The 13,442-nt window shown below is 37.5% G+C and overlaps 1 protein-coding gene across 1 annotated transcript; it reads left to right on the top strand.

Annotated features, from left to right (window-relative positions):
• Positions 1–8,674: 8,674 nt before the first annotated feature.
• Positions 8,675–11,074, top strand: LOC145553876 (uncharacterized). The gene is made up of 5 exons (XM_081612936.1): positions 8,675–8,836; positions 9,336–9,377; positions 9,604–9,656; positions 10,011–10,381; positions 10,457–11,074. The coding sequence occupies exons 2-5, from the start codon at positions 9,352–9,354 to the stop codon at positions 10,577–10,579; spliced, it is 573 nt and encodes a 190-aa protein (XP_081469062.1). The 5' UTR covers positions 8,675–8,836; positions 9,336–9,351; the 3' UTR covers positions 10,580–11,074.
• The last annotated feature ends 2,368 nt before the right edge of the window (positions 11,075–13,442 follow it).

Genomic DNA, 13,442 nt, shown 5'->3' with positions numbered 1-13,442 from the left:
AAGTCAATGCCGCTGAGCTGATCGTCTTTTCGGATTGTTTTACCTTCTTTTTTTACCTTTGCTGTGGCTCATCACACCCGCTGTAGTTTCTGAACGTTCAATAAATGACAAACTTGGACTAATTACCTCGTTCGTTTGTGAGCATACGTCACAACAAACATCAAATAGGACAAATATATCTAATTAAGTTTTAACAAATTCTACCACGATAATTATGTGAAATTAAATTAATTATATCCCGACTTCAGAAGATTTGCCTTTACATTTACTGGGCTCTTTGGTTCCTCCTATCAGTCTGTAGTTGCTCATATTGAGAAAAATCAAATTTCAGCTCTACCATGACTGACTGACACCTGCTGGCGTCAGGTTTGCAACCAGCTTCTGACTGAGAAACCAGTAACCAGCTCCCAGTGTCAGAATCTCACTGAGGAAGAAACTGGATTAGGTTTTCTGTCACTTTATTATTTCTGCTATAACTGATGTATATTCACATATAAAATAAGTCAATAGAGTTTAATCTGCTATTTTTATGTCTTTGTGTCATGAGGTAGATCTCAGGTGGCTGGTGAGAGAAAAAGTAGATCTTGGTCTCAAAAAGTTTGGGCACCCCTGTACTACAGGATGAGCGTGCGAACTAAGAAGTGGACAATTCGCATGCTTATGCACTTTATGGATCTTGCTCTGGCCAACAGCTGGCTGCTGTATCGCAGAGATCAAGAACATGGTACCCCAAGAAAGGCTATCTTGACGTTCCTCGCGTTCCGCATGGACGTGGCTCAAGTATTCCTCAACAAGTGTGATGTCACACATGCAGAGGAAGAGAGTGCATGCTGTCCACAACCTGGCCAAAGAGCCCTGGTCACGCCAATCCCCCACATCTCAGCGCACACAACTTCTGCTGCTCATCTGCCGGAAGTTGCTGATCTCAAGAACCCGATGCGTTGCAGACAACAAGGCTGCGCTGGGAAATCCCGTGTACGCTGTCTGACATGCAATGTGTTCCTTTGCCTGCAAAGTCGGCGCAACTGCTATGAAGCCTTTCACGGAGGCTAGTAGGACTACTTGAATACTTGAATGTTTGTTTGAGTTTACTATGACACGTTCATAATGATGTTCATAAACGTTGCACTTTTCCATGCAAAGCCTTTCACAGAGGCAAGCAGAAATACTTGAATGTTTATTTGAGTTTACTATGACATGTTCATAATGAAGTTCATAAACTTTGCACATTTCCATGCAAAAGCTGCACTTTTATTTGCACTTTTGTGTTTGTTGGCAATATAAAATAAACTTTTGTACTTTATTAACCAATGGTGTCTTCATTGTGAAAGTCTGGACAGAAAGCAGCGTAACTGTACATACTGTGAAACACAGATGCAAATAATAATATTGATTGAATGGTCTTATCGTCACACAGATAGACCCAATGTCCTCATTTGAGGACATTATTAGGTTTTGAGATAACCACTTACTGTAGAAAGCTAAAATTTCATTTTTTGGCTAATTGGGTCCTTATGATCCCAAATGGCAAGGAAAAAATGTATATGCAAAAACAGACCCACTGTCCTCATATGAGGGCATTGGTTTTGACATAGTTCAAGAGTACATAGAAAGGCTTGTTATTTATTTTTGCGATTATTAATAAGCGCTCCCTGATTAGTTAATTTTAAACTCCTGCTCTGCTCATTATTTTAATAATGGAACCGAAATGCACAGAATTGCACAACGGGTTTTGTTCAAAAATCAACACGTTTTGTTGAGTTTTTGTTGTTGTTGTTCTTTAATAAAGTTACGAACATTTTGATAAGGAGTCAGAGGAGGACGTGCTGGTCTCAGCATCTTGGCATCGTTCAGTTTGTCATCTCATGCCGAGATCGACTCAAAACCTTCCACGATCAACATATTGCACCGCTGCTCTACCAAAAGCATGAACAGTTCAGAAACAATATGAAATGGGGGCGGAGGGAAGCTATTTATTAACTGATTAAGTCGTGTTTTAGATTGTTCTTGAAAAACTAATCAGTCACGGCTGATTAGTGGGTGAACTCACAGCTGCACAGTGAACCCATTGATTCTTTACAGCTGACAGCCGCTCCCTTCTCTTGCAGGTACTGTGTACCCCCGCTAAATCTTTTAGGGGTACGCAGTACCCGACCGTACCCGCCAACTTTCACCCCTGGTCATACATGATATATCTAATACATACTTACATTTATTAGAAACATGCATCAATGCTTCTAATACAGGTAGAGAAATAGCTTTTCTAAAGATGGGTTGGGTTCAAAATCATAGTCTGACTTTATGTCAGGATTTGGTTTTTCTGTGTATTAATTCAGGTTTCTGTGTTTAGTTGAGTCGCTGTTTTGTCCCGTCTGCCCCTTGATTGCTCCCAGCTGTGTCTCTCCCCTGATTACCCCTTGTGTAATTAATCACACGTGTGTTCCCTGGTCCTTGTCAATACTGTGTTTGTCTCCCCAGTGCCTGTTTCAGTCCCGTCGTTCTACCACCATGGGTTCGCCTCCTTCATTGCCACCCACCAGACTCCTTGCGGCAGGCCTCACCCTGACCCTGACATTAAGGGGAGAAGTAAAAAATCCTTGCCATTCTTGTAGCAATATGTCTGGCTTGGATACAATTGTGATATGGGGGTGGGATTATGGCAACTGTGCATAAGTTAAAAGTTTGAGCAAGTCACTTAGAGAGGAAGAAGTTGGAGTACAAAGAATTATAAACAGTGGAGAAGTAAACGAACTGAATAATGTTGGCTTTGAATGGAACATCCCGTTCTTTGTACAAAGAGCAAGAGCTGAAAATGAATAGACCTTTACACGATGAAGAGCAGATGCTAAAAATGATGCAATGTTGAAAATGGGAACTCTTTTTTTTATAAAATCTGTACAAATGTTTTTTGAGAAATAAAATTATTATTGAGATTAAAAATGCAATTTCTTGTGGATTCCAGGTTTAGTCTCTCTTTATAGAAAATCGCGTCAAACAGCTTAGTTTATTCAAGCTGATATCATTGATAACGCAAAACTGAGCCACATTTGATCTTTTTATTGCCTGACTCTTAACAGCAAAATCAAGTTATCTCTTTACTGTTACATGTATTTTATACTCTGTCTCAAGTTATCTTTTCATTTATTTCCTTCAATTTATTCTGTTGTTTCTGTTCTGTCTTTGGTCTCATAATCAATGCTTCAGTTGAACTGGCCTTATGGGATACATGAAGTTTTCTGAGTGTGAATCTGTTGGTTAATCAGTAGATGTGTAACTATTGTATTCACACAGGCGTGCTGAACTGCGTTAGACAGATGGCACAGGAAAAACCCCAAACGTCGAGTTGAAGTATGACTGAGTTTTAATTTTTTTGTAAAACTGAAAAATAAGCATAAAACCCCTACATGAACAGCTTGCACGTCTCAAGTACACACATTGCTATGTGAAAGAATTTTAACACGTAGTGCCACGAAGGCTGGACACGTTTAACATGGTTAAAGATCGCACAAAAACTTAAATAGCAGACAAGCTTAATTATTTTCTGTCAAACATTTGAGTACAATAACGCACTACTTACGGACAAAGATACTTGAGGCTTGAAGAAAGATTTAAACACCGTCACTCTGCCACGTTGCAGGTCAAAAAACAATGGACAGAATTTTAACGAAAACAAAACCTAACTTAAATCCTGCCATAAAACGACAACAAATAAGATACTAATAAATCTTCTGAGTATTACAATACAGTAACCAAACCTGAATGCAGTGAGATTGAATCAAAAAGTGGTGCAGAAAAGGGTTAGAGGTGCTGCAAACTTATATAATGGGTTTATTGTAGTGCATTTTTACTTTTTTATATATTTTTGTCTCCACCTGATTTATTTTTTGTCAGTTAAACTGCACAAGATCGATGTCAAATTAAAGAAGACAAAAGGTCTCAAATGATTTGAGTCTCATTTTCTTACAAAACAAAAACCTGACAATCAGCTACAATTGTTACAGTCCATGGGAGAAGCATAAACCTGAAAACTGTTCATTTTAATCAGAAAAGGAAGGATTAAAATCTTTTGACCCGTTTTATTCTCTCTCCCGCCCAGATTCCTTGATGCAGTCAATGTATCAGCTGAACAATAAAGACGAAGACAAACCGTTTTCCCAAGTCCAAACATAACATTTATTAGATGAACAACTACTGAAACTGACAAAACTCAATAAAATCACAAACCAGCATCCAATTCAATATTTACCTCACTCCACAGACATCCACACACCAAGACAAACTTACGGGGAACCATTTCACCGACGCACCGCTCCCCGGAGACAGCATCACGGGTAACCCCGGAGCGATCTGAAGTTAAGGTTCCAGGTCCTATGCTTTTAAAGGGAGGGCAAGTTTTCCCTTCTCTGCTGTATTCAAATTAGGGGAGTGTCCTTAGCTAAGTTCATTTAAATCTAGTTGACTATGTCCCAGTAAAAACTTGTTTTTAATATCAAAGAAGTGTTATTTTCTTTTGAATGAAGACAGATGTTTTTTTTTTATGGCCCTGTCCCGAGAGGAAGCTCTACTCTGTTGGCAGCAGTGGCGGAGCTAGACTTTTAAAGTTGGGGGGGCCAAGGGGGGGCCAGGACTACCTCTCGGGGGGGCAAAATTTTAAATGTGCGTGTGCACATCTATATATATATATATATATATATATATATATATATATATATATATATATATATATATATATATATATATATAAAATTTTAAAAAATAACCAAACTGAATATTTGGTTATTTTTTAAGCCCCTCTGTCATTTGACATCTTATAATTAACACCTTTGACTGGCGCACATGGAGACATGATAGACTTTATGCAAAGAGTTAATCGCAAAGGAAACTAAAATCAATCAAATAAAAGATCCTTTCTGAATATCATCTCATGGACACTGAACTAAATGCGTCTTTCTGACCGGGAGCTGACAGCGTGTTGAAGAGTTATGGACACCTTGGTTAGGAAGCTCTGTTTGGACAGGTAACAATAGTTCGGGTCGGACCAGAATTATTTGCCTGATGGTGGCTCTGGCTTCTGATGAGTTTACATTAATGAGTTTGGAGCACACAGAGAAAACCTAAATAGAATGTTAGGATCTACTTATTATAGTTTAAGTAGAGGAATAACAGCTGACTGTTGAGAGAGGAAAGAAATTAAAGTGCAGATCCGTTAAACAGAAACAAGCGCAGAGCGCTGGGCGATAAATGCGCGTAAATGCTCCAATTAATCACACATGAGATGACAAACGCCAAATATACAATATATAGTTACACTGCTTACGTTAATGATGTTTTAAAAACAAAACCAGTAAAAACTTAACTGAGTTAATATGTCAGATTACCTCCTCAGCCTCATTTTGATAAGAACAGAGAGCAGTTCGCTGGTTTCTGTCCAGACTGTGATCAGCTGACCACTTGGTGCGCAGACAGTTTCAACTTTACGCACAGAGAACATCATGGAGCTCATTATTAATCATACTAAGAACAATATCTGTCAGAGAATCATCTCTGATCTGGTCGCTTTAACGGACCAGAGGCTTTGAAGCGCCTAGCGCAGCTGATCCGCTTCTGCGGAGTTTTTCTCCCGCAGAGGGAAGTGATGCAGGATCAGGAAACGATCAGAGTTCTGTCGTCTTCTAATCACGTCATTTCGTGAAATGTTACCTGATTTCAAAAACGTTCTCGCAGAGAAATAATAAATGTTTCGTTTGATGACTACAAATTGGAAATAAAATGATTTTTTTCTTTGACGGACAAAAAAAAAACTCTAGCGCCACCTCTGCTCCAAACTACGAACATTGTCGGCCCCTCTTCGGTTTTTACTCTTTTTTGCGGAGGATCAATAAATAACTTATTGGTGTTTTACCATCACCACCAGGTATGAAGCGCTTTAGCCTTTGAGTTGCACCACAGCGCAGCGCAACTGAAACATCCAGGAGAAGATTATCAGCTTGTTGTTATGAGTATAAAGGAGGCTGGTATCACGCCTGATAAAAATCTATTTATTTATGTCATCACATGGACTTATATAAAGTTTTATACATTTTCTTTTCATATATTTATTATTGTTTTTCTTCTTTAGATAGATTGACTTAGAATGATTCCAAATAATGTACAGAAATAACCTGGTGCCGTTACATGTCAATCATCAGGGGGGGCCACTGGGGGGGCCAATCAGATGACAGGGGGGGCACTGCCCCCCCCTCTGGCTACGTCACTGGTTGGCAGGACCACATTGTTTTACACCAGCTGTTAAATCTTATCAAAGTGGTCAAAAGGACACACTCACACACAGAGCCATGACCCTCTGCGAATGCCTGCTCAGTCCACGAAGGAACTAGCTGTGTTCTAAATTATAGGGAGCTACAAGCTAAGTTATTTTAATTCCAATAGAACTATCCTACATAAGAGATTGCACTACTTAAACCATGGATATAATTTGGAGTGAATTTTCTTATTTAAAACACTATTAATTTGATCTAATATTGAACATAAGGTTAAGTTTTTACAACTAGCATATTTTAAATTTATTTTCTTAACAAAACAAGATACGTCTTTTCTATATCCAAAAAATTATTTGCTGCACATACATATTATTCTTTAATCCTTATTTCATTCCCATAAAATGTATCTTGTAATTTGCCGTGAGCGCTTGAAAACCGCAGTCACATTCCTCTTTCGCACAAAATCTTGTCCAATAAAGCTGATTTGGTTCTGAATGTTATGCTATTAAAATGACTAACCGTTTATGTTCATTTTATATTTTCTCCAAATAATTTTTTGTTTGGTTGTCTTAATGTATTTATTTTTATTGACTGTTAGGATTTAATGTAACACTGCTTAAAAGTCAAATTTGCGTAAGACTAACATGGCTACTTTCGGGACTGTTTAAACTATTAAAGTTGAAGTAACTGTACTTAGATTCATAATTGGATTAATTGCTTTTAATCATGTTATTCTTGATTCTTACTGCATTTATGGTATTTTATTTCCTGTAAAGTCTTGATTTTTAACCCCAAAGAGCAAATGTTTTTTTACTATGTGTTTTTTTTCTCTTATTTTCATTAGTTTAAATGAATTCTGAAATACTGACAATAACACACTTTAAAAATTAATCCTTAGTTGAATTTTTTTGTGTCGTTTAAAATATGGTATTAAATCAAAAGTCCCTTATATTTAGGTCCTAACCCCAGATCTTATTCTTATGAGATACTATTATAAAATCCATTAATATTGGCCTATTTAATTATTTTTTCATCTAGTCATCTTTGTCTGTATTTCATATATGTATCCATCAAAAGTTTGAAGAATATTTATTTTATGTGCTTGTTGTTTAAATTGACTGGAAGCCAGAACGAAGCTACGTAGAGGTGAAAGGCGTCCCCTACCTAATTCAAATGGTGCCTTACTGACCATGGAGGACACGGAGTACAAGGACAGGCCTGCAGTGGTGAATGGATGGAGAAAGTTTTATCTTCCCAAAACAACAAAGATGGAGGTTACTGGCTACATGGAGGGAACTTTGTACCTATGTGACCAGCTTGTCCTGATGACCTGTGAGGACCAGAAGGTGTACTGCTTTGATGGAGAGGAGCTGCATCTGGTGGCTTTCAGCCTGGATCAGATGTTCACTGTGGGAATAGCCAATCCAGCACGCCAGAGTTATTATCATGGGGAGGCCTTCAAAGACATGATTGACTATGAATGTGTGAACATTTATCCTGAATGCCAGTCTGGGATTCCTAACAATATGTTTTATGCTCAGACCAAAGAGGACTGGGAGGAGGTGAAGCAGAGCCCTGACCAGAGGCCAACAGGAACCTTAGTAATATGAAAATGAAATTTGACATTGTTTACTTTTTTTTTAAACATTTTTTTGGCATTGTTTTTTTTTAAACCGTGTAAGTTATAAAAAAGAATATAGTTTTTTTTTTTATGTCATGTGGTCCACACTCTTTACCGGTTGGTGGCGGCAATGCTCACCTAACAATTCAGCTATTACTTTATAGAATTCAGGCCATGGGATTAATAGTCATTTTTGCAAGGGTTCCATCTCATGTAGCAATAAAAGGAAATGAGTTGGCAGATAAATATGCAAAACAAGCTTCAAAAAATAGTTATATTGAGATTCTGATTCCATTTAGTAAAGACGAAATAAAATCTATTATAAAACAAAAGGTTAAGGAAAGATGGCAGAAGCAGTGGGAAGAAGATAGAACTGGTAAATGGCTTTATAGTATTCAAAGGAAAGCTGGTGTAATGAGGGGAACAGTAAGAAGTAGAAAAGAAGAAAACATTATATCCAGGTTACGTTTTGGTCATACAGGTTTAAACAGTGCACTATTTAAAATAGGGAAACATCCATCAGGTAATTGTGATTTTTGTTTTCAAGAAGAGACAGTAAAACATGTTTTGTTGTTATGTCTTAAGTACTCTGAGGAGAGAAGGAAGTTAGAATGTAGACTTCTAAAAAATAAGTTACAGTTAAAAATACAAGATGATTTGGGGTATTCTTCTACTTCTGAATCTTTACGTTATTTAATAAACTATCTTAAGAAAACGAAACTGATAGGAGGGTTTTTTTGGGGGGGGATTATATAAATGGCGTTCTGATCCAAACTCCTTACCAGTAGGTGGCGGTAATGCACATCATTAAGTTGCTTGCCAACCGCCATTGAAGAAGAAAGAAGAAGAATGCTCACCTAACGTTTCTTGCCAACCGCCAATAAATTTCAAGAAGCTGAAACTCCAGGCATTCTACGGAATGAACTTTTTTAAAGGGGAATTATTCTAACCTGTGGTAGGTAGAAGCCTGGCTCTGACGCTATGTAATTATCGGAGCATTTTGTTATGGAAAGTCGCTTCTTTTGTCGCATTCATGTTACTTTCGCTTTCTATCTGAACTTTAATTATATCCGCTTCATTAAATTAGCAGCCAATACGACCTGTTTATGGAGGCAACGATGTAACTTTTAGAACAAATATCAAATGTTTCTAGAAAATGTTTTGTTTCATAGTTAAATTTAATATCCAGGAGTCATTGGGCGAGAGGAGGGGCACAGCCTGACATGGCATGTCGCCATTCTTTCTATATTCATATTACGATTCTCTCTATATATTATTATTATTATTATTATTATTAGAAATGTTTATCTTTTATGTCTTTGTTATTTAACTATTCTATCTATAGTCCTATTAAGTATTGATAGTTTTTAGACAGTTTTACAATTAATTAAAAAAAATTCTAGCCCTAAGGTTTTTCTAAGAGTACTTGATTAATTTTTGTGTTTTTAATTTAGGTGACAAAGACTGAGGATGGCAGTGGCTACATTTAGCACGAGGTACCTACAGGAATAAAATGTCTTTGTTTTGTCTAAGTGAATCTTTTCTCTGTTGTATGTTCTGAAGATTCTGGCTAATGTTGTAGGGGCCCCTAAGCAGAACATGATTTAGGTTCCCCTGTACAGTTATATATATATTATAAATGTAATGCCTATGAATAGAAAGTTTGCAGCTTCCACTGCTGCTAATTTTGTAATTATTTTCGGTTTCTTTTCTCTTTTCTAGTGTGCCAAGGCCAGTCGATAAGCTCAAGTTACAGGAGTGCTTGACAGCAAAAGGTTCTTACCATACACCAAATTTTTACCATACATAATGTTATTTCTTGGACGTACCCCCAATTAGTTTATATATATATGTGTATATTTGGAGTCTGCAGTATAAATGGATAAGATGTAGAGGACATGTATATATACATGTCCTCTACATGTGTATATATATATATATATATATCATGTGTATATATATATATATATATATATATATATATATATATAAACATGTCCTCTACATGTATATATACATGTAGAGGACAACGAGCTAGTACTGATGATGTATATATATATATATATATATATATATATATATATATATATATAAACATGTCCTCTACATCTTATCCATTTATACTGCAGACTCCAAATACCTGGCTAAGGTATCAGAGTTTGTTGATGACAACAGAGACCAACGTTCATCCTTAATGAAACCACCTGGATCCATTTTGAGGATAGCAGGGCTTGAAGACACTATTTACAGAGATAAACCTGAAGAGGTGGATGGTTGGGGGATGTTTTACCTCCCTGAGGAGGTGAACATGAGGGTTTTAGGCGTAGTGGAAGGTTTGTCCAACGAGCTAGTACTGATGACGTGTGAGGACAGAAAGTTGTACGCCTACGATGAAGAGGAGCTGCATCTGGTGGCTCTGAACCTGCAGGCGCTAGAGTACGGGGAAATCAAGTATCCGTCAACAGAGAGCTACTACAACGGTCAGGCCTTTGAAGGCATGGTGAGAAGAGATTTTCTGACAATCTGCTGCTGATTTACTGGTTCTCGTTTTGATAATTTCCTGTTTTTCTTGCAGACTGAGGAGGACTGGGTCAAGGTTAAGAAGGGAGATGTGGGGAGAAAGTTGGATCAAGAGCATAAGAAACTGGTGGACGCAAACAAGGCATCGTTCTTGGAGAGCCTAAAATCACAAAAATAAGCTAGTATTTATCCAAAGATGGATAAATGTGAAGTTTCCAGCTAATTAATGCATTTTCCCTGTATCAGAAACAAGAGGTTATGCTTTTTAAATTCATGCTGGAGTCAAATAATCATCATCTGTCACATAAGTATAAGTTATTAACCAAAAATCGTAATTTAGTATTTAAGAGAAATGTATTATACTTGCACAAGCTCACCACTAGATGGCAGGAGAACCAAGTTCAATAAATCTGTTGAATTTCTCCAGAATACAAGGCCTTGTTTCACACTCCTACCCCTCTCTCTGTATTATATGAACTCTATATCAACTTCTAGGGAGGCATGCAAACACAAATTAATTTGTGCAAGTTTATAATGCAGAAATGTATAACCATATGTATCTGTTGAACTGTTTAGTCTACATATGTGCCTTTATATGCACATATGCCCTTTTGTCTTGTGTTTCTCTAATACTTCATGCACTGCTAATAAATAAAATCTACCAACAAATTCAGAGGAATATGATTGTTACTTGTCACAGTGTTCCTGTTTAGAATCATAGTTGGAGGAAGTGTCTGCTTGCCTATCATTTTAGGGTCAATGTCTTAACGCATAACCCAGATGTGCCTGAGCTTAAGGTCACTGACTCATAGTGATTATTATCTCTCCTTAAGATTAACCTGGCCTCACAGCAGAATTTGTGTACACAAGATGTAAACTTTCACTTTTGTCTCATCAGAGTGTTTTTCCTGAAGGCCTTCGGTGTTTTTTTTTTTTTTTTGGTAAATGTGTGATCAACCTTTGGATTCTTTTTGGGCAGCAGTGGTTAAATGAGGCCCTCAGTGCTTTAGAGTTCTAGATTCTTCAGAAACTTGCTAGATCTTAGAACGCAAGTCATTTGGGAAGGTTGACCACTGTTCCATATGTTCTCCATTTTTAGATAATGGCAGAAATTCAGACAAATTTGTCTGAATTTCTTTAAATGTGTAGACTACTGATTTCTGATGTATGGTGTTAAGTATTAGAAATAGTTTAAGAGCAAAAAACCTGCATAGAGTTTGAATGTTCTACCTGGGTTTTCCCTGGATGCTCTAACTTCCTCCAACAGTTCAAAAAACCATGTAAAAGCACTTTATGTTCCACCTAGCTGTATGAAAATTGCTTTAATTGATTGATGATTAAGAGATGTAGTCCCAATAGTGACCTCTATGAACTGTTCAGACTGCCAGATGAGAAGTCACACAACTTTTATCTCCCACATATTTAGCTCACCCTCAATTCCGTATTCAGTTTACTCCATGAAGCTGTTGATTCCAGAGAATGCCCTCATCTGGGATTCAAACCGGCAACCTTTTCAGGCTGAGAGGACAGTGCTGATCTCTGGAAAATGATTAAAACTTTAGTGCTTTGTTCTGATGGTGCTGATGCGTTACATGGACATCTAATTGTTTCTTCTAAGAAAGTTTCGAGGAAACAACAAAAGCTGAACAATACTGAGCCTTTAAACACTATGTTACCCATCACAATAATACGCAATATGAAACCACCTTTTGAGTTCACAGAGTGTGTTTTACTTAGAGGTGAGAGAAAAAAACCAGTCAGGATGGACTAATTACTCATTAAACCTGAGCCTGTCTTCACTTGCGTGTTGATTGCCACCCCTGCCAGGGCATTTCTGAATCCTGAAGCTTGAGAAGCAAGTTAAGTGGCCTTCTTGACGAAAGCCTCAAGGTCTGGTGAGTATTGAGAAATGCAATTTATTTTCAGCTGTTACGTCACAGGTGCTTTGTGCGGCTTTTCCTGTGGCCTTCTCTCCAATAACATGTTTGTTTTCGAGTCTGGATTTGTGCAGCCAACTGCTACCGGTGAGGGAAATCCTGTCTGACCTCTCGGCCTGTTTTGATGAAAACACTGGCCCTCAGTGACGTCAAAGAGAAGGAATGTTAATTTTTCTTTAAACCTCATTAATTTTGTGCCTCTAATCTTTGTGTGAACTGACATCGGTTGGGGCTGCAGAGATGGAAGGGCCTGGAAGCGGATGCCCCTCTCAAACAATGAGAGCGGGATCACGCTCCTGTTCAGAGAAGTTCAACTCCAAAGGCTTTGCTGAAAGAACTTTTGTTTTGTTTTTATAGATATAACCAGAGTTTTGTCATAGAAAACTTGTGCTCTGGACCACACAATCACTAACACCAGGTGAGTTTCCGTTGCAGATGTGCGCAGAACTTTGTCAGTATTCCACTAATATATAAAAATTTAAAAAAGGCACAATTTCGTAATTGTGAAGTTTCAATTGAGACTTTCAATAAGAAACAATTAAAATCACAGGTAAATAAGTTCATTCACATGATGAGTCATTAAAAAAAAAACACGCCATCATCCTCCAGCTGCTTCCTGTTTTTGTGGTTTGCGCCAACGGCAACATCTGGTTGTTGATCATGTGACATGATGTGAAAAAAGTCTTTGTTGCAGTTTCGACAAATAATTTCCAACGCGGCCATAAAAACAACCTCATCCCCAGCTCTATCGAAGCAACCTGAGCTTCCATTATACCATTAATGCAGTAATTCAAGCAAAATGAGCCCAAACCAAGTGTTGAGTGCATGTAACTTTTAGAATCCATGCTGCTCAGTAGGTCCGTATTTCTCGGTCAAAAATCATTTTTGTTGAACCAAAATAATATTCTAGGGTTTTTTTTCATTCATCAAAAATTAACAGACATTTCAAATGCATCACCCCGTGATACAAAATGTCAACTTTTGAATTGAAACTACAATAAATAAACAATTCAATGACCCTCCAGTTCATTTGATGTACTCAAATGTGCTACTGTGTGATTTGGGGCTTCCGACTCTAATAAACAATGAGTGTTTTTACGAAAA

The sequence above is a fragment of the Poecilia reticulata genome, chromosome 11 (assembly GCF_904066995.2).
Source record: "Poecilia reticulata chromosome 11, P_reticulata-male-v2, whole genome shotgun sequence".
In the NCBI taxonomy this organism is placed as follows: Eukaryota; Metazoa; Chordata; class Actinopteri; order Cyprinodontiformes; family Poeciliidae; genus Poecilia; species Poecilia reticulata.
Note: the sequence above shows the minus strand (reverse complement) of the source record. Positions and strands in the feature narration are given on the sequence as shown.